Source organism: Populus alba, chromosome 8 (genome assembly GCF_005239225.2).
Source record: "Populus alba chromosome 8, ASM523922v2, whole genome shotgun sequence".
In the NCBI taxonomy this organism is placed as follows: domain Eukaryota; kingdom Viridiplantae; phylum Streptophyta; class Magnoliopsida; order Malpighiales; family Salicaceae; genus Populus; species Populus alba.
In genome coordinates, this window is record NC_133291.1 from 11,209,105 (window position 1) to 11,230,634 (window position 21,530).

A 21,530-nucleotide genomic window follows, 5' to 3' on the forward strand; every position below is an offset into this window, starting at 1 on the left:
CTGTATGTAGCTGAAGATGTTGCAGAGGGCACCGAAATAAATGATTTCGCAGCATCCCATTGAATCCTTATGCATAAAAAAGAAAAGAGAACAGCTCAAAGAAAATGACCCAGCCAGCGAAATATTAATAGCAAAACCAGCAATAAAATGCAAGAGAGCTTCGATATTTGTATCAGTTACCACGAAGTCAGTGCATAAAAAGCATGGGTGATTAGCATTCCCATTATTAGTACCTAGACAACGCTATACGACACGAAATTGCTTCATGGTCTTGTTTAGATCTTTGTTATTTTCCCCTTTCATTTTTTTTCCCTTACAAATCTCACAACTGGCAAGCATTTACTGCTATTTCTGCAGCTATAATTTCGAAATGGACTCAACCAATGCTATCTAGAATGCATTTTCCAATAATGCAGTTCATGAAGATTAAGGAATATTCATTATCCCAGTAGAATATGCCAAAGCAGAGCTAGCAATGGCAATCATGCAAATGGATTCCCATTTGGGCCAGCTTTGCGATGAACAAAGAGGTCCTTTAATTTCTCTAATATTTGCAATGGTTCAAGGTGCTAAGAAACAAACACCACACAACACACAGCACAAGAAGATCGATACGCGTTTGGCTAAACGTGATTTGTAAGCAAGGCATCAACTTTTTATATTCACTGATCATTAAGCTGCATTTTTCCACTGCCGTGCAAAGCTAGGCAAATATTAGAGATGGAGAGAGCAAGACTCGGGATAAACTTTTTAGCGTTGAATTGATAAGCTCTATTAAATTTCCTGAAGCAAGTCTAACGGAGACTTTTTGCGTTATAATTTAATCCGAACAGTATGATTAGACATCCTTTTTTAATCCTCTTTCTTTGAAGCGGATTCCTGCCCTTTGTTTCCGAAGAAACTAGAAGGTAGTATCACTGTACCGAGTGATGTAATCATTTGCAATTAATAACTTATAATTATTTGTTAATATGAATGTTTGACCTTGAGATTTATGACAGATTTGTTCTAAACTTCGGAATCAAAGCAGATCACTTGTCGATGTAAATGATGTCAGAGGACCCTTGAATTACGGCTAAGTAATATAGAATAGTAATTTAAACGATACAAATATTGCTCTTCAAATACATGTACATGTGTTGATCAGATCTCAGTTGGAGTTTCTACACTCTCAGTGTTCTGTTGCAAAGATGACGGTGAAAGGATAAGATACCTATCAAGAAGGATTGAAACATAGAAAGACATTAATACACAAAATGAAATAGTATGGATCATATAAACGCAATGGATCGTGTTATTCCTAACTTGAGATCGAAGACTTTAATACCTTGCGTGTATACATGAGAGCACATAAATTAATTTTAACCATTCATCACAGATGTAGTCTAGGTGGTGTGGCAATTTTCGAGGGTTCATTATGAATCAAGATTTTATTAGTATATTTTTATCAAAAGAATATTAAATTAAGAAAAACATATGTTTATAATTTTCTTGATTTTCAGGTGTGTTGGACAAGAATACACCAACACAAACACGTCTCATTGGAGACGTCCTGGGTCTCTGGTCAAAACCAGATTCAATAGATGATTGGGTCTAATATTATCAATTCTATAGATTTTTATATAAAATTATGAAGGAATTATTTCTCAACAAATAGATTTAATTAAATAAATTTATATTTTACCAAGATTATTAGATATATTAAAATTTTTCATGGCTAACCATGTCATTATTTGTTAACTGGATAAAATGGATAGAATATTATTCATAATACAACTCAAAATATTAGAAAGGTTAAATTACACTTAAGCCATTTCTTTTTATAAAATAACAAGACTTATGATATCTTCAAAACAAAGATTCACAATTTTCATTATTTATTGCACATATATTTTGAAAGTACCTTGTTTTAAAATATCATTGTATTTTTTCTTTCTAAAAAGATACTTATTTAAATATTGAAGAGTCCATACTTTCATCGAAAGGGATTTTTTTGCAAGTAGATCAAGGGGAGTAAGTTGATTAAAAGTAGCGACAAACTATTTTGGCCTATCAAATAGAAAGTACAGGTTATTAATTACCTTGACTAAAAAATAATAATTAATTATTTGATTAACCAACCCGACAATACTATTTCTAGGTTGCTTGAATTTTTAAGATATCATGAGGTTGATGCTCTTGAGATATTTTTAAGAAAATTATAGTATAAAGGTAGTTTAGATGGTAGCAATTTTCTAATGTTTGCATTTCTATGTTAGAAAAAAATTAATAAATCTCTTTGATTGGTCTCATGGAGTTGGAGCGATTGTTAGCTAATGGCTCTATATATATAGATGGAATCAGAGGAGGATTTGAAAAAAATAAACCAGCCAATGGAATCATCAATATTTGGTCGGCCCTATCTACCGCGCACAGCATTAGTTTCTTAACCACCTTGTTGATTCTATTGGCTTCCTTGCTATCAATATAATATATGAATAACATATAGATAATTTAAATGATTAGCCACTCGATCTCTTCTTCCCAACGCACGCAACGATCCTCTTTGTTTATCCGCATAATAGTCATCAGAAGTGATGGGAAAACTATGAGCTTGACACAGATTCATTTATTTATAAACAAGGCGAGAGATTCGATAATAATCTTGAAACACAAAATAAACCAACTAGCTAGATTCCAGAGAGGGCTATAATTATAATGGCTAGCCAGTCTCAAGATCAGGGCGAATCGAGCAAGAACCTTTTAATATTGTCTGTAAGAAAACACTCCATGGAAAGTTACAGACCCGCCAGCTAATGTGGGTTGGAAATTGTCATTAGCGATACGAAAAATTGTAAAGATAATGATAATCTTATCTCTGGTTGATTGAGGATCACCCTTTCTTGCAAGGAAATCAGCACTGGTATGAAAAGATTATAAAAATATTTGATTCTATTAGTAAACTATATCTCAGAATCAACAGATCCACGAAGCGCCTCTCCCGAGAGATATATCGAAGTTGTAAGCCAAAAAAACAACGGCCATAATCATCTTTTTGAGGAAGCAAACAAGAAAGAAAGAAAACCCAGTGAGACCCTGATCCATTTTGTATAACAGGTATTTCTGATGTGCGGTGCTTACTGCAACTTGTGTACATGATAGTTCTTGTATAATATCATTCTCCTAGAACGAAACCCTAGACACTTCCGTTTGGTACCTAGTAACTAGAGGAAATCTTCATTCCAAATTCATATTTCTGTCTAAATCTTCGTTCCAAATTCATATTGCGGTCTTTGAACCCTAGATAATTCTATCTGGTAGTGACAAGATAAAAAGAATCTTGCTACAACCAAGAACGCGTCCCTGAGTGTTCCTGTGATATCAGCAAAGCTGCAAAGAAGGAGTGATGGGAAGAGAGGTTGCTTTGAAGATTTTAACGTATTCACCTCCCACCAACATGTGGACTGTCAGAACTTTTATAAAGCCAGGCCTGTAAGATTTTGATTTCGAAACTGCTTTTCTTGGTTTGTAGTCCAGTACAGAATCAAGCCCATCCTAATTGTTCATAAAGAGTTGCTCACTAAACTCCAAAATCAAACAGTCCCTCCCGCTCCCATGCTTCACCACCTGACCGGCCTTTTTCAGGAATTAAACGACCATACAGATGCCGGAGGCGGCCTAATCACCCTAATCTCAGAAGTATTATGTTCCCTTTTCACAGCTGCGCTTACCCCTAAAATAAGCGGCGCCCTCCATCGGCCAAGAAGCTGCCTAGCCCAATCATGGTAAAAACACGCAGAGAAGAATGCGATGAAGTTTGTAAGAAACGACGAGCAAGCAAGGAATGGCAATCCTCCATGGATCAATCGACCATGAATCGATTGGCCTATAGGGTCTGTCTCGCTGGAAATCTTTGCCCTTTGGTGATTTTGATCGTGGAGGCTCTTGAAGTCACCTATGAACTATTGATGAAGTTGTTTTGGACAATTCACGTTAACGTTGAAATTATTCACATGCTTGCCGTGACTGTTAATTTTAACAAAAATAAATTATCTAAGGTATTGATATTTTTTTATAAAAAAGTTTGATGGATAAATGTTGTGTGGATATTATATATGTATTTCTTCTTGAGATTATGAGTAAATTTTATTACAATTATCAAACATTTTTTTTTTAAATCTTCTATCCAAAATTTTACATATAATTTAAATTTTTGGATATGACATTTTTTTATATTGTGAAATACAATCTATAAAAGATTCTTATCCATTGAAATATTTTTATATCTAAAAAACCTTAAAGTAAGGTTTTCCATAATTAATAATTCAAATGGATTACAGATATTAACTAAGAGTTTGATATATATAGATTTTTAGATATGAAAATATTTTTATGGATACGAAAATATTTTGAAATATATTTTTGGATTAAATATTATTTTAGAAGGGGTTCTGGTAATTATCTCATTTTAACATGATTATTATGTTGCAAATCCTTAAAACCCATTTGTATATGAAGGCCGCAACGTCTGATGATCCAGCAAAAGCAAAAGCCCAAACCATCACAATCAAATCGGGCTCGGGTCAAAACACTCCCTGCCCGACTGCCCCTGAAAAATAGATCCCGCGGTCGCCAACCTAATCGCGATAGCCAAACAAGACCGATTCACACACAAAATAATGCAGAAGCGGGACCTGAACAAGTCCGGTGGCTCAGGGGGCGGATCAGCAGCCCCAGCACCTAAGAGAGGGCGCCCCTTCGGCAGCACAAGCGGCAGCGCCGCCTCCTTTTCTGCTGCAGATTCTGTAGCACCGTCCACTCTCCTCGGTCCCTCACTTCAAGTTCACACCTCATTCGCCGGTCAGTTTTCCAAAAAAAAGAAAAAAGCCTAACTTTTAGTGTTAAAATTAACATTTCTTTGATTAATTTGTTAGCTTCAGATCAGAATAATAAGAGAATAGTACTAGCACTTCAAAGTGGATTGAAGAGCGAGTTAACATGGGCACTCAACACTCTCACATTGCTTTCTTTCAAAGAAAAAGAAGACATGCGCAAAGACTCTCTCGCTAAAATATCTGGCTTGCTTGATGCTCTTCTTCAAGTCGTATGCATCTCGCTTTACTCTCTCTCTCTCTCTTAAAATCTCATGGTTTGTTGAATTATTTTGTTTATATTTTAGCAAAACTTAATTAGGTGTATGATTGTTTTATATTTAGCAATTTGGTGCTAGTGATGATGTGTTAAAACAAAACAGATTGATGACTGGCGTGATATTGCGCTTCCCAAAGAACTCCAGAAGACTCGTAGAGTAAGAACATTAGGTTCTAATTCGCTTGTTACAGGATTTGGTTACGAGTACGAGGCACTGGGATCAAATGACAATGTCAAGCAATCTGGGTAAGTAGGATTTTTATTAAAATCTGGTATTGGTAAAAGTGGGATGTGAATGTGGGGTGATGTCTTTGTGGCAGATTGACGGATGCTTCAGCGCAGAAGAATGTAGCCAAATTTCGTCCTTCAGAGTGGTGGTATGACGAGGATGGTTTGTTTAATTTAGATGATGAAGGTAGGGCAGAGAAGCAGCAGTGTGCTGTGGCTGCTTCAAATATCATACGCAATTTCTCTTTCATGCCAGAGAATGAAGTTATAATGGCTGGAAATCGGCATTGCTTGGAAACAGTGTTCCAGTGCATAGAGGATCACACTACTGGTGAGGACTTAATAAAGCAAAATGCTATTTCTGTTATTTATCATCCAAGTTGAATATCATCATCCTCATCAAAATATTTGGAAAATTTACAATTGTTTCTCTGAAGCAATCGCAGGATAATTTGAGATTTCATAAGGCCAGTTGCAAATAAAGATTGTGTGAATTATATCTAGCAAAAAACTGCAGAATATGGTAGACCAAAACCTAAAATTTAGGTCATCTAGGGTCATTAAGCTGATGCTCAGATTGATGAGAAGCCTCATGAGACATCCTTGTGCTTTAGAGCTAACTTTGAGGGCAGAAAACTTGACAGACGTGTAGTTGCTCATTTGAATGTGGAAAGTGAAGATTGTGTTGTATGACCTAGAATTCAGGGGTTGATATTGATGTGAATTATTTTTCCTGTTTCCATTTTCTTTTCTTTTTTTTATTAGTTTTACATTTCTTCCCTGATCTTATTATTTTGTTTCACCTTCTACCAAAATGTACTATAATGATAAGGGCCATTGCTGCTAAGGTACATGCATGAAATTTTAGGTTTGTGATCCCTGAATGAAAAGAGAAACACCCGTGCCTCCTTTACATGTCATGTGCATACGGGAGGTTCTGACACAGTGATCTAGTTCTTCTCTTAGTGCAACCAGCGTGTTCATGCTGTGGTATATTGGAGTTTGCAGGGATTGGGAGCGTATAAATATGTGATTTAGCCTTGAGTTCGTGATCTTAGAATTTGGTTGAGAAATATAGAGATATCAACTGCACTTGCTGAGTCAGCAAATGTCCTTGAAGAATAGAACCAGAGAACTCTACATATATATTTACCTGTACATAACAGAAGGAAAGAGTTAGATTTTTTTCAGTTGGCTTACTTCTCTTTATTCTACTTTATGATATTAGGGCTGGCTATTCCTTTTAGTTTCTCATTGTTGATTCTAATGGAGTGATTTTTCTGATGTGAGTTCACCAGTCAGAGAAAAAGTTCTTTTATGAGTTTAAGATATCTTCAAAGCCTAATAAACTGGATTGGGATAGTGATACAATGCAAACACTGCACCTACTGGAATTTTAGCATATTGGTTCACATTGAATCATCAAAGGTGGTCTGATAATTACTGATTGTTGTCATGCTAAACTAAATCTTGTTTGCCCTTTTCTGTCTGCCTTCTGTCCCTTGATCACAGCAAAAGAAATTGATTTGCTGAAATGCTTCAAAAATACACAAGTATAGTCTATGAAATCAAACTTATTTTTGGTGAAGGAAGTAGGAAGATGTTTAGAAAGGCAATTTCACGTGTTATGCTTTTGAAGACTTGTGAGAGGATGCTGAGCTTGTAGATTCTGTCTTATGATTCTTAAATGGTAGAGTTACATTTGTTCTTTTTATGATGTTGATGTATTTTGGTGAAGGAAGTAGGAAGATGTTTAGAAAGGCAATTTCACGTGTTGTGCCTTTGAAGACTTGAGAGGGGATGCTGAGCTTGTAGATTCTGTCTTATGATTCTTAAAGGGTGGAGTTACATTTGTTCTTTGTATGACGTTGTGCAAAGTCATTTCTGTTTTCACTATTCTTGTATTGCTCTTATTTTCATGTTGTTAGAATCCCATTGTCTCCTACATGGTTTAATATTGTTAGAGAAATTTGGATTTTGATGTTGCTTTAATTAGCCATTTCCCTTGCGCACAGCAGAGAAAAAAAAAGGTTGTTTTGACAAAGTGCTTCTAAAATACACAAGTATAGCCTTTGAAATTGAACTTATTTTCGGTGATGTAAGTAGGAAGATGTTTAGAAAGGTAATTGCACCTGTTATGCTTTTGAAGACTTGAGAGAGGATGCTGAGCTTGTAGTTCTGTCTTATGATTCTTAAAGGGTTGACTTACATTTGTTCTTTGTTTGAGGTTGTGCAAAGTCAGTTGCGTTTTCACTATTCTTGTGTTGCTCTTATTTTCCATGTTGATAGAATGCTGTTGTCTCCTACATAGCTTAATATTGTTAAAGAATTTTGGATTTTGATGTAGCTGTGATTAGACATTTCCTGAGGGCAGAAGAGAAATTGCGGCAGCTAAATGTTGACCTTCTAGGTGGAGTTAAGTCACTGATTATATTCCTGACATAGCAGCTTGAGTATATAAAATGTTTGTCCTGTCCCTTGTTTCTTTGATATTGGCTGTGAAAGTTTAGGGGCAAATAGAATGTTCATAGGATTTACTACTTAATGAAGGAAAGTTCTATTAGGTCTCCAAAGGATCCTGTGTTGCTATAGCATTTAGAAGAAAGAAGGTTGATACAACATTATTAGTTGGGAATGTAGAGGGGACTAAGTTATGGAGTGACTAGCGATGTTCTCTGTGGCTCAAGGCCCTTAATGATCATCATTTTGTGGCTTTGGGAAGTTGCAACAGATTTAGGACCAGCCTCGCTAAATGTAATGATATTAGGGTCCTCCGTGAAATTTGTAAATCATCATCATGGATAGGTTATTTTTTAGGTACGTTGCTATGTTTCACCAACTATATACCGTGCCCATGTTTCATTAGACTTATCTTAATTGTGTAGAGTTGCAATGCTCCCTTTGTACTTATTGTTCCATTAAATATTTTTCATATAAGTCTAGACAGTATTAAGAAACGCTGAATCCTGAAGCAACACGAAGGACATCACTTTTTCTTATTGCTCATAATTGCCTTATAGTTTAGATAATCCATTGAATCTGATAAGATATGAGATGAGTTTGGACCTCTGAGTCGTTTGAAGAGGTCATTATCCTAATAGTTGAAAGGCTCAAGTTACCATTAATTTGATGATATTAGATTCTAGCTTCACCATTACTGGTTTAGGATCTTATCTCAGAAAAGAAGGGTTTTTCTTACTCATTTAGCATCATCGCAGACTATAGCAACACTTTCATTTTCTTTTATCCTCAAGAAACACCGTAAGATTGCTTTATGTTAATGGAGAGGATATCAGTGTGGATATTCTTGTCAAATTGCAAATTATCTATAACCTGTTCTTCCCCTCTAGAAGCTCCCTTGTGTTATTTCATCAACCTGCCACTCCTATTTTGTCTCTCTGTTTTTCTTTGTGAATAACTTTTTTCCTAAAGTGCAAATAATGCTTGTTTTGTTATTGACAGTTTAATTGGACTTCCTTGTATGGAGCTCTTGAATTATGTTAAGTTTGTAGTTCTATCTATTCTCATTTGTAATGAGGCTTGCAATAATTTGAGGACTTGCGATATTCTAGCCTTCTTTTCCTTGCACCATACAATGCTGATGCAGAAATTAGATGTATATGTTTCACATGTTGTCTTAAATGCTTCTAAAAGTTCTTGACAATTACAGAGGATGAGGAACTTGTTACGAATGCCCTCGAGACAATTGTAAATTTGGCTCCATTGCTTGATCTCCGAATTTTTAGCTCCTCAAAGCCATCTTACATCAAAATAACGTGAGAAATCTTATTTATTATTGCCTCAAAGATTAATTTTTTTATTCTAACTTGTGGTTGACAAGTTTGTTAATTTCTTTATTGAGCAGAGAAAAACGTGCAGTACAAGCAATCATGGGGATGCTGGGATCTGCAGTTAAAGCCTGGCACTGTGCAGCTGCTGAATTACTAGGGCGTTTGATTATAAATCCTGACAATGAACCTTTCCTTCTTCCCTTTTTCCCACAGGTTGATTTTTCTCTGTTGATGGCGCAAGTTATATAATGTCTTTGCATAAATTTATAACGATGGGCCAAATGACTATTGCAGATACACAAGCGTTTAGTAGATCTTATGAGCTCACCTGCACTTGATGCCCAGGCAGCTGCTGTTGGCGCTCTTTATAACCTTGCAGAAGTTAATATGGACTGCAGATTGAAGCTTGCTAGTGAGCGATGGTAATTTTTCTTTTATTTTTTATTTTGGTTTCATAAATTAGAATGATACGAAGAAATAAGGCTGTGAGAAGAAATTTTATTGTCAACGGGTTTACTGGGTTGCAGACATGACATTTTTGGTGTGTACAATTTATAAAATTCAGGGCAGTTGATCGATTGCTTAGAGTGATTCGGGCGCCACATCCTGTACCAGAAGTTTGTCGGAAAGCGGCGATGATATTGGAGAGTCTGGTCTCCGAGCCACAAAACAAGGCCTTGCTACTAGCTTACGAGAACGCATTTGCTGAGATTCTCTTCTCAGATACAAGATATTCTGATACATTTGCCAGAATATTGTATGAACTGACGTCCAGACCAAGTAACAAATTCACAGCAGCTCGTGGTGTTTGGGGCATGTGATTGGAAACCGGCATCATTTATGGCTGATCCAGCTCCGAGCTGCCAGAATGTTGTATTGGAACTTTTTTCAGCTTAATGTACTGGAACTTTTTTCAGCTTAATGTACTGATTAAGACTTAGAGTTTGTAGTTGCCTACTTGCATTTAGGTTCACTTTATAATCGGATTGATGTCTTAACATCCTTGTAGTCTTTATTTTGTATTTAAAAGTATTTCTGCTATTTTGTTTTAGTATCAACTTGCACATTACGTAGACCCATGCGTTATTTATATTATTCTTTGTTGGTGTATATTTTTATCTTTAAAAAATTTACTTTGGTCTCTATATTTTATTTCTTTTTGGCAAATAAGTCCTCAAGTGAAAGCCTTTTTCATTCTATTTTATAGAAAACAAAAGGTTGGTCCACGATGTTTGGACATGTCAAGTAAAAAAAGTGATTAAATTAAGCAAACAATCTTTTCGCATAAGTGAAGATATCCTCCCCCAATCCAAGATTTTCTTCCTTCTCCCCTTCCCTACTATTCTCCATGAAGAAGAAAGAATCGAGCGATGCATCTCGAATAATTAACATAATTTTACATTTAAACGTGAGCTCTTGTGCCAATACCGATCCAGCTTTCGTTTTGTTTTCTAAATAGTCCAGCCCATAGAGTGTTAAATCTCGGACCGCAGGCCCCGAGTTTGAACCTCGGTCTTGTTTTCTTTAATAAGGTTTTATTTAAAATCTTTAATTGAAATAATGTAAGAGTAAAACTATAAAATACATTTGGATTCAACTTCTAATCTAATTAGGATCTTAGTTTGATTTGTTAGGTCATAAAAGGTCTGGATTGTGAATTAGACTTAGCAAAATATTATTTACTTGTTATTCATTTTAAAAGAAAAAAAATATTGATCTCGTTTGTTATGGGTAGAATCACTTTTTTTTTTATTAATATTAAATACATCATGCTCTTAATTCATAATAATAATAATAATAATAAAATGATCCTACCTTGTATTTAATTAATCGAATTTTTCCGAGTTTAATATGACATAATAATGCTTATTGGAACCCTAAATATATGGATGCTTATTAACCTTGTTTGGAAGTTTTATTTAGAAAGGAGGAGAAGTTTACCCTCAAAATTGCCTCAAGTATATTTTTATTTTATTTTTATTTTTTCAAACCATTGACTCATTTTACTCTCTTTGCAAAGCATTGAACCCCTAAGTTTCTTTTTTATATTTAATTTAAATTTAATGAACTCATCATTGCATATGGTTTTACACATATGCTAGAGATCCTTCACACTTCATTCTACAAATATATTTTTTTATACTATTAATATTTTACCATCAACACCTAACCCATATGTTAGTCTTTAATATTCAATCCCGGAACGAACATAAAGCAAGTAATCTTAAGCAAAATAGGGTGTCAATGTGTGCCTGTCGCCATCCATTTAGATTCGTAAACCACGATCATTTAGAGTTTAATTATGTTGGAAATCGATTTACTTGCACCCAACCTCTAACTTATTTGACAAGACACTTTGCTTGGTTCACCGCATGCCCTACCTCAAGCTTAATTGACTTAGCCTCCGGCGGTGGAGTTGTATACAAGCAAAGTTAACAATGCCCACCTACCTCTTATTAAAACGAATTTCAGTGCACCTTAGCTGTGCAAGAATCCAATTGATGTAACAATTTATGTAATTCTATGTGATGTAGGTTAATTAATCATGTCTTAATTTTGTATTTTAAAGGTTGTTAATTTGAATTTCATATAAATTTTAAGATTATTAAAAGTTTATATAATTATTAATTTCAGGATTTATAAAATTAATTAAAATATATATAAATTAATCCGAAGATCATGTTTATAAAAACAAATCTAATTGATGCCCTGCCACTTCCTTGTACGAAATATACATGTAAATAATGCCTTAATCGGGAATGCATATCATATATGTGAAAACAGGACAAGCAACCAAATTGATGCTTGGCATTCTCGAGAATGCATTTGGGAATTGACAACTATGGATGAGATTAATGGGATGGCTCGATTTTGAGATAAGCCCAAATGGATCTTAGAATTGGTTGAAATTATCAAAAAAGAAAAAAAGAAAAAAAGAAAAACAATGGAACCATCTTCTTTGGGTTGGTGTTATGATCCAAGAGGCTCCTTTTCTTTATTTTTCGATTTCCTTTTCTCCTAGATCAAAGATCCAACAGAGGCTGAGAGGCTTGATAAATATTTCGAGAGACAAAAAGACAGAGAGATTAAAGAATGTTCAGATTTTCAGCCATCTTGAACATGAATGGCATTCGTTGATTAACAACACAATAAAAATACGAAGAGAATCAGAATTTAACCATAAACAATTAATTGTCTTCACTTGCACTTGCATATAAATTGCACTTACATAAAACAATTGATAATCCATTCTCAAAAAAGAAAAATCAAAAGAAAAGAAAAGAGTTGTAATCAATTGACATTATAACTATCTCCCTCCGAAAAGGGGAAATTGTCGAGCTTCAAGAAGCAATGGACACCACTTTAGGCACATGAACAGGGAAATCGTCAATCTCATCAATCCAGGGATTCTTCTCTTTTGCCGGATTGATCGTCCTCAATGCATACCACACCGCACTGTTACACTTGAATCCTGAACCGAAAGCAATCTGCCAAGTTCTATCACCCTTCCTAATTCTTCCTTTGGCCTCAGTGTAAGCCAATTCATACCACAACGAACTGCTAGAGGTGTTACCAAACCTATAAAGAGTCATTCTTGAAGGCTCCATATGCCAATCAGAGAGCTCAAGGTTTTTCTCTAGTTCATCCAACACAGCTCTCCCTCCAGCGTGAATGCAGAAGTGTTCAAAAGCCAACTTGAAATCAGGAATGTATGGTTTTATGTTCAGTTTAAAGATCTTTCTTCCTACTAAAGTTGCAAAAAATAGGAGCTGTTCTGACATGGGAAGTACCAACGGCCCTAGTGTAGTAATATTGGTTTTCAGAGCTTCCCCCGCAACAGCCATAAGGTCTTTAGAAAGCGAGACACCAATTCTTTTGGTGTCATCCTCCTTTTGGAAGACACAATTGTAACACTTGTCATCGGCACCTTTGTGTGTGCGAACAGTGTGGATTAGTTGATACTTTGAGCGGCGGCGATCGGATGGTCGGTTGGAGAGAAGGATTGCGGCACCACCCATTCGGAATAAGCAGTTGGAGACAAGCATGGAGCGGTCATTGCCGAAGTACCAATTAAGAGTGATGTTCTCCATACTGATCACCAGGGCATAGGAGTTGGGGAGCACCTGTAATTAATTAAGATAAAATCCATCAGTTAATTGGTGATGCAATATTGGACTTTCTTGTTTTTGTGTAGTACTTTCCTCTTTTCCTATATATTAACGACGTATGAACTGTTTCCAAAGCTATAAATGCATTACTGTGAACGACAAGATAGAGTTTGAGAGGGAAACTATTTTCCGACCTAAGGTGGTTGTGTGCATGGGACTAACATTTATGTTGTTCGAACACTCGTTGCTACCTTTTCATTTTTAATCAGATTACAACTCGTGTCTTTAATTCGAAGAACTCAGGATGGTATGGGTCGATCGCCTAATAACAGCTGGACATCAGCTTGTGGATGTCACCAAATTAATTACAGAGCCGTTTCATTAAATTGCATCACCCTACTTTTTTCTGGTCCAAAACAAAGGGACGATGCTTGATTTTTCATACCTGCAAAAGCTGCTTGGCGAGATCGATGGAAATAAGCCCAGCACTGCAACCCATTCCTCCAAGATTGTAGCTCAATATGTTCCCTCTAAGCTTGTAATGATTGATTATCATAGCAGAGAGAGAAGGGGTTGGGTTGAACAAACTGCAGTTCACTATAAGAATACCTATATCCTTAGCTTTAACCCCAGTTTTGGCCAAGAGCTCATCAATGGCTCCAAACATCACCATCTCAGCCTCCTTCCTTGCGTCCTCCATGCACGGCCTTGGTGTGACCCGCATCACAGCCTCGGGGAAGTAAGTGTTCTGTCCTAAACCAGACCTCTCCAGGATCTTCTTTTGAAAGGCCAGGTTCTCTTCACTGAAGCAGCCTGCTACTCCTGATTTCTCCATGAAAGTTTCTCTGGTGCACATTCGAGCAGGTTCAGGCTTGTAACATGCAAAATCCACCAAGAATATTTTTCTAGGACGGCTCATGAAGTAGAGAGTGGCCAAGAAAACTACAAGACCTGAGCACAGAGTTACTGAGACAAAATTGAACTTGAGGTGGTTCCATAGCTGGACAAAATCTCGGATAGTGAGTGTTGAAAGATGAGCTGATGCAATGAATAGGAGTGGGACAAGCAAGAGATACATGGCACTAGAGATTAAATAATGATAACCAAGTTTCACATATTTGAGTCTAACTGATAAGAGAAAGTATGGGAGCCTGTCTCTCTTCGTCTCAGCATCAACTGTGACTGATTCTGGTTTCGGTTTTTGTTTGCTCTGATCCTCCGCCATTTTATTGGAACTTCAATGTATAGCCTAAGAAATCAAATTGGAGTTCTTACTCTTTTTATGTGGTTAAACAAAAAAGAAGAGAACCCACAAAGCTATAGAGAGGGGGATTCTGTGAAATGCTAGCACAAAGGAAAAAAAAAAAAAAAAAACTTGAACGTGTGCTTGCTTTGTTGTGTGATAATTGAGAAGAAAGAAAAATGGCTTGCAAAGAGGGAAGAGATGAGTTGGGATTTAAAGAGTATGGGTATAGATAAAGAAGAGAGAGTTGGACTCGGGAGGATGCAACTACCCCAGCGAACTTTTAATTGTTAACCCGCCATGGAATTCAATTTGCCAACCAGGAAAATACAGGTATTAGTTTTGTACACAAGTATTTTTCCCTTTTTTGTTTATACAATTAGGTCTCCTTGTACGCATCTAATTTTGAACTTCGCCTCTCCCCTGATGGCCATATGCCAAAGGGTTCATCAGTGTTCTCATTCAGAATTTAGATAGAAAAAAAAAATGGTATTTCTAAACTTGGGACTAAGCATATTCTTTTATCTTCCAACTTTTCAAATTATAAATTTTTAATCAGTAAAAGTTTATAAAAACTGACATTCAATTTTAATCTCAAACTTTATTTTTTTTTATTTTTTGATCCACATATTCATAGAAGAAAGAGAAAAGGGCCAGATTTTAGTGGTGGAGAGAAAAATTATTGATTAAAATTGATTTTGACAATCAAAACGGGTGATTTTGGTGCTAATGGGTTTCTTTTATTAGAAAAAGTTTATAAATGATGTTTTTTTCACTTTAAACTTATATGAAATGGTAAATCTGAATCTAAAAATAATTTTTATTTTGGGTTAATTGTGGTTTTGGGAACAAATTTCTTATTTGTTAGAGACTATGTATATATGTTTTACAAGATTTTAGGTCGTTGGAATTTAGACAATGCTAGCATCATGTTGCCTACTCTCTTTTTTCAAACCATTAAGGGGTGAACCCATCCTTTAAGAAACTTTTTAAAAACTAAGGTCAAGAAGCATGGGCTACTCCATGCCTGCGTGCTTAGGCCTTTTCTAGAAGCCCAAGAACTTTAGGATTTTGTTGCTCGAGAAATTTGTTTTTTTTTTTAGTTTTATCCATTACAATTGCATTTGTTTTTTTTTTTCAATCTCATGATTAATATTTGATTGATTATTAATTGAGTAATATAATTTGTTTTGGTTTGGTTTTTTTTTTCAATCATTTTGATATTTTATTGATTTTTAATTTTATAAGTATTTATTTTAAATGAAAAAAATATATATATTAAAAAAATTAAATTCAATTGAGTTTGGGTAGGTGGGGATTAAGCTTGATAATATATTTTTTTATATATAAATAATTCTTGATTTATTTATATAAAATTATATATAAAAAAAAAAATTTAACTCAATTGAGTCCATGACTCGAGTTACTTATTTAACTTATTAACTTTTGCTAGGTGAGGATGGGGCTTAATAATATTTTTTTGTTATATAAATAAATTTTTATTTATTTAATTAAAAATACACCTGAACTTTTTGAATTCCGGAGATATTTTTATATGCCGAAACATGTCATAAGAGCCTACTGCCTACATACACAGTTTTTTTTAATAAAGAAAAAGTAGTCAACCCGCGGTGTTACGAATTTTTCCACAGAAGTTCGTTCTATTTCTAGGACACATGCGTGGTGTCATAAATAGCGCGAACCATTATCTGCAGTCCGAAGTTACGAACCTTGGCTGGCTGGCTGGCTAGCGCGTGAAATTTGGGCACTTCAATTTCCCCTCTTTGTCTCAGCCATGCCAGCCAGATGAAACCACATCAGAAGCTTCACAGATGGCGCATACCAAGTAAAATTAAAGGTTTTTTTTTTTTTTTTTCTTTTTCCGACAAGTAACATTTAGAAATAAAAAAAAAACTAATAGTTATTTTTAAAGTATATTTTTATTTAAAAATATATTAAAATATATATTTTTTATTTTTAAAAAATTATTTTTAACATCAACATATTAAAATGATCTAAAAACACTGAAAAAAAAATTAATTTCAAACAAAAAAAATTAAAAAAATTAAAATTTTTAAAAAAAACACTTTTGAAATACAAAAACAAATAGGACTCAAGTGTGAGTCCGCGCTGAATCTGGATCAACCATATATGGTAACCGGAATAATGCCCGGCTTGATTAGAAGGTGTTTTTTTTGAAATATTTTTTTATTTTATAAAATTTATTTTTGACATTGATAAATCAAAATAATATAAAATATTTTAAAAAAATTTAAATTTTTTAAATAAAAAAAAAACATGTTAAAATTAAGAGACTTATAGTAGCTTGCTTTTGTTTACGAGAATAGCGTGATCTTCACACATGATTTAAAGCATCATTTTTAATGTATTACATTAGTGAATCCAGTTTATAATTTAATTCTTAAGTTTTGAAAATCTTAACCACACTCTTCAATTTTTTCATGTTTATTCATAAAAATCAATTATTTTCTTATTTACCCTCCAATTTTAATTTTTTAGCTGTGTTTCTGGTGAAGTCAAAACATAGAGTGAACCGGCTACCTTGATTAAAAAGAAAAAAAAATAGAGCTTGTAAATTGAACAATAATCTAGCTAGCGATCCAGGTTTTGGCATGGCAGGTTTTAGGATAGGCTTCTGACCACTATACAGTGTGACAGCGGTTGCTTTCAGCCAATGATGTTTTTTTTATTTTTAAAAATCATTTTTGACAGCATATCAAAACGATCTAAAAAATATAAACCAAACTCAAATTTAGCAAAAAAAATAAAATTAAATTTAGTAGTAGGAGAATGTCATTTACAGCATTTTTGTATTTCTTGGATACGTTTAAAAAATATAATTCAATTAAAAATATATTAAAATAATATTTTAAGTATTCTTTAATGGTTTTAATATACTAATATAAAAACCATCAAAAAATAATATTTTCAAAGTGATAAATATTATTTTTTAATTGAAAATAAATTAAAATAATATATTTTTATTTTTAAAAAAAAATATATAAAAAAAGGGTTTCAGCAGGGCTTCCAAACTTTCTAGACTGTTAGGTCGGCATTGGAGTATGAACAGGGGGTAGTGGGGTTTACTCTGCTTTTCGGAGCTTTTGCCCTTTTGACCACGAAAAAGTAGCCGTGTGTTTTCTCTCTTGAAATTGCGTGTCCAAGAACAAGACTTCTTCTTTAATTGTTTGAACGTCCAGCCAATCAGCAGCCACCAACCACCTTTGATATTTATACCGTTCTAGCGTATTTATCACCCTGCATGGACACAAGCACCAGCTTGTTGGGCATGGTAGGCAAGAAATACTCCATGCACGAAACCCCTACCCACATTCTATTTATTTTTATTAGGTGGCGAGCGTCCAACAAATAAAGGAAAACTCGAAAGTCTCGATAATTTTAACCCGAGTTTTTACCCGGAAAATACACGAGAAAACCCGCCCCCTCTTTACTCTAATATGGACTTGGGCTGAAAACGGGCCTAGGGCAACGCTTTGGCCCATAACAAGTTGAGGCGGGTCAAATCTCGGACTTGTGCACTTGCCAAGCATAAGATTAGCAAGAACTCCCGAGGAGGTCGCGTACACGAGGGCCCCATTTTTCATCTGAAAGGCGGGATGCCGTACCGAGTCACTGGCCACTGGCACATTATTACATGCTCGGGCCAATATCCAAACTGTCAAATAATTCTGGTCAGGAGATAAAACCAGTCGACCAAATCATAATTGAGCTCTGAAATTTAGAGCCCGCCATAACGAAGCCCCCAAATTCTTTCTGGGACCTAAGATTCATAAATTTCTCCATCAAAATAAGATGTCTGTAAGTTACGTCCCTGACACATATAATTGGTTCTTCAAGACCGTGTTTAGAAGTGGAGGATGAATTCCCTCCATTACTAACTTAAAATCTGAGATGATAAACAAAAGGTCCACGCAGCATGTAGGAGTACCTCAATCTATGTGGATATTGGTGTCCAACAGTACGAACGATGGATGAAATGAGCACAACTGAGAGGCTACAATGGTGACTTACAGTCAGCATCAATGGATATCCTTCCTGCGACCCAATGCTCGAGCCCTTTCCCTCATTTCTTTTGGTGATGGAGGTCTTACTGTATTTGATGGGAACACTATGTATGAACGCTTCACACAAAAGAGAAAACAAAATATGACGATTACAAGAATTGATCAAAATTGCATTTCAGAAAAAACAGAGCCACACCTTAGACAAACACTTAAGACAGATGGCCATGCTCATGAAAGGACTTGGCCAACAAAGAAAACAAACAGTTTCAGAAGAAAAAAAACTGCAAAATTTTAGGTGCGATATTGCATCAAGTGCATATTGCCACATCTTACAGCTCAATTGAGATCATGTAAACTTGTGATTGCCCTAAAATGTTCAACTCTCACAAACTAGAATACAATGATGTCAAGGATATGGTGTAACCCAGGGATCATACCTGTCCATTATCACCTAATGTCATTCATTACAGCTTAGGTTTTTTCCGCCACGTTCCACGAGCAAAGTTCAACACAGGCACTGGTTACTTTGTTGTGGAGAACAAACCCTTACTAGTTTTAGGTTAAGTTTAGTTTCAAGTGACACTAAGATTTCAAAGAAAACATGATATTTCATAATTTAGTTGAGGATCTACCACCGACCACCCTCTCTCTCTCTGTTTGTGCATGCGCTTACTTTTCATTTCTGAATTATGTTCAGACAGTGCCTTGGGTACAGCGTGGACCATCCAGGATGCATCCAATGTCCTCCCACATTTATCAACTCTTAAAAACTACAACATAAACCTTGACTACTTACAATTCTTCCAGATCTTTTCCAGCAATTTAACCACCCCAACATATACCCATCCATCTTAAGCTGCTGCCGAGAAAACTTGCAATGGAAGTTTTGAATCCCAACCATTTAAAGTGAATCCTTAGCCCTCGATCTGACCTGATGAAAATACAATAAAATCTTCATGTGATGTCCAAAACCAAAAGCCCCCTTTCTATACCAAGTCTTAACCCAGTCACAAGTACTCCTACCTCTGTGCACTATACCCTCATTGTTTTTCCCCTTAATATTTCATATTCTCTCTGTCTTGTATCTCACTTGCTAGAACAGAACCCACAAGAGGTATTCCATCAATGTTGATACTGATCATGGATAATGACACGTTTAGACCCTCAAGTCTACTCTACTCCTTCCATAGCTAAAAGAAACTTGTGCCCGCAATTCTTTTCTCAGCAACATGAAAAATAGGCACAAATAAATACCAGAAAATAATCGCAGCTAATGCGCGTAGAGAATTATATTAAACATTGTCCTAATCGCGGCATTAACTCAAGCATAGTTTGCAGAGACATGGGCAGGCCAGAAAGAAAGAAAGAATAACAAATCTCATAAAAAGAGAGAGAGAGAGAGAACATGAAGAAAAAAGGGAAAGAGAATCTCAGTATCATTGGTACATACATTTCCCATGAATTTCTGGAGATTGCTGGTATTGCTAGCGAAGCTGTACATGAGAACTATGGGAACGGTCACATAAACTCCGAATCAATCTCCAAAAATCCCCTTTGATGTACCCAACGACAACATTTTTCTTTTTTCTTTTCTCTCTATCAAGATACCGAAAACTTTCTTTCAATTGTGATCCATCTGAATCATTGACATAACAAAAAGTCGGGTCTCTGGGATGAGATGGAATAGGGTAAATAAAGGGTTTATGGATAATAGATGAATGAAAGGAACAGCGGAGGGGATACGTGAAAGGATTGGAGAGTGCGAGTGGCTTCGGTCCCTCATTTCATGTGGAAATGGGCCAATTGTGGGCTGCAATTGGCCCAGTGGCTATCTTCGTGTTATTTCAACAATTTTCACTAAGTTCTAGTAAGGTATATTCACTACCCATAAACTATTTTGTTTTCCTTTTTTAAATGAAAAAAATATATATTATTTTAATATATTTTCCAAAAAAAAATATTTTAAAAAATAATCTTTATTATAATATCATACAAATTCCAAAAATTCAAAAATACACGTGAAATCTACTAAAGTTCAACTATTTTAAATGGAAGATGCTTCACTAAAAATATTAACATGTCAATCAAGAACACAATATCTTTTCTTGTGAAACCGGCATTTATTTCAATTATATATTAATGATTTCTTTCTATTGTTCATTAATTAAAGTGCTAGTCCTAATAATTCTAGGAATTGGTTTCTCCAATACTTCCTTAATCAAGGAATCATCCCATTAATCAGGAAAACAAATTCTCATTTGCTTATTAGCTAGGAAACCAATCCCATTAACTAATAAATTATTATCTTCATATATCCATTAACCAAGACAATAGTTTCATTAACCAGGATGCTAGTTTCTCAGTTGTCCATTGATCAGGACACTAGTCTTATTTATCAGGATAACTAGTTTCTTTTTTGCCCATCAACCAAGGCATTAGTTTTATTTGCATGGATAACTAATTTTTTTATTGCTCATTAATCATGACACTAGTCCCATTTACTAGGGTAATTAGTTTTTTCAATAATTTATTGCTTATTAATCAGGACTGCTTTTCATTTAAGAAAGAATTACAAACACAATTAAATAAAGCTCTAGTTGTGAAATGTCAAAAACCTATCTGAAGTCTAGGAGCGTAAACCAATGTCTTGCTGCTGAATGGATCCTGCAATATCTTTTGTAACAACATGAATAATATCATTTTCTATTTCATCCTTGGTTGCTTCACATTTTAACTCAGTAGACCATCATTTAATTTCTTAATTTAATATAACAAAACTATTCCATATATTTAAGTTAATCCTTACTTAAAACATAACAAAGACTAAAATTTTAGTTTTATGTATAGTTTATTTCTTTTAAAAATTAAAATACAGGCTACAGATTCACAACAAAGGAAGAAAGTCAATTTTTTTCAGCGACACATCTAAGACTATTTTTAATTGTAACGTCAAAATTATTTAGTCAATTTTAGTTCAACCTTC

At 34.9% G+C, this 21,530-nt stretch overlaps 2 protein-coding genes and 1 pseudogene across 3 annotated transcripts; 1 reads left to right on the top strand and 2 right to left on the bottom strand.

The window, feature by feature from the left end:
- The first annotated feature begins 4,524 nt into the window (after positions 1 to 4,524).
- On the top strand, positions 4,525 to 10,259 carry LOC118056652 (armadillo repeat-containing protein LFR). Of its 2 annotated transcripts, none has more exons than XM_035068924.2 (8): positions 4,525 to 4,839; positions 4,914 to 5,083; positions 5,234 to 5,376; positions 5,451 to 5,689; positions 9,029 to 9,134; positions 9,224 to 9,362; positions 9,444 to 9,571; positions 9,715 to 10,259. In XM_035068924.2, exons 1-8 carry the CDS (start codon positions 4,659 to 4,661, stop codon positions 9,968 to 9,970), a joined length of 1,362 nt encoding a protein of 453 aa, XP_034924815.1. In that variant the 5' UTR covers positions 4,525 to 4,658; the 3' UTR covers positions 9,971 to 10,259. The 2 variants fall into 2 exon arrangements, with proteins under 2 accessions (XP_034924815.1, XP_034924824.1); XM_035068933.2 differs by having other exon boundaries at positions 4,920 to 5,083.
- Positions 10,260 to 12,322: 2,063 nt separating this feature from the next.
- On the bottom strand, positions 12,323 to 14,595 carry LOC118056664 (3-ketoacyl-CoA synthase 11). The gene is made up of 2 exons (XM_035068944.2): positions 13,704 to 14,595; positions 12,323 to 13,273 (listed from the first exon to the last, which is right to left on the bottom strand). The coding sequence occupies exons 1-2, from the start codon at positions 14,481 to 14,483 to the stop codon at positions 12,491 to 12,493; spliced, it is 1,563 nt and encodes a 520-aa protein (XP_034924835.1). The 5' UTR covers positions 14,484 to 14,595; the 3' UTR covers positions 12,323 to 12,490.
- Positions 14,596 to 17,756: 3,161 nt separating this feature from the next.
- LOC118056672 (uncharacterized) lies at positions 17,757 to 20,342 on the bottom strand (annotated as a pseudogene).
- Between the last annotated feature and the right edge of the window lie 1,188 nt (positions 20,343 to 21,530).

Coding starts and splice junctions, on each gene's coding strand:
- LOC118056664 (XM_035068944.2), bottom strand. CDS start 14,483: ATGGCGGAGGATCAGAGCAAACAAAAACCGAAACCAGAATCAGTCACA. Junction 13,274..13,703: donor TCGCCAAGCAGCTTTTGCAG/GTATGAAAAATC, acceptor AATTAATTACAG/GTGCTCCCCAACTCCTATGC.
- LOC118056652 (XM_035068924.2), top strand. CDS start 4,659: ATGCAGAAGCGGGACCTGAACAAGTCCGGTGGCTCAGGGGGCGGATCA. Junction 4,840..4,913: donor AGTTCACACCTCATTCGCCG/GTCAGTTTTCCA, acceptor TTAATTTGTTAG/CTTCAGATCAGAATAATAAG. Junction 5,690..9,028: donor CATAGAGGATCACACTACTG/GTGAGGACTTAA, acceptor TGACAATTACAG/AGGATGAGGAACTTGTTACG.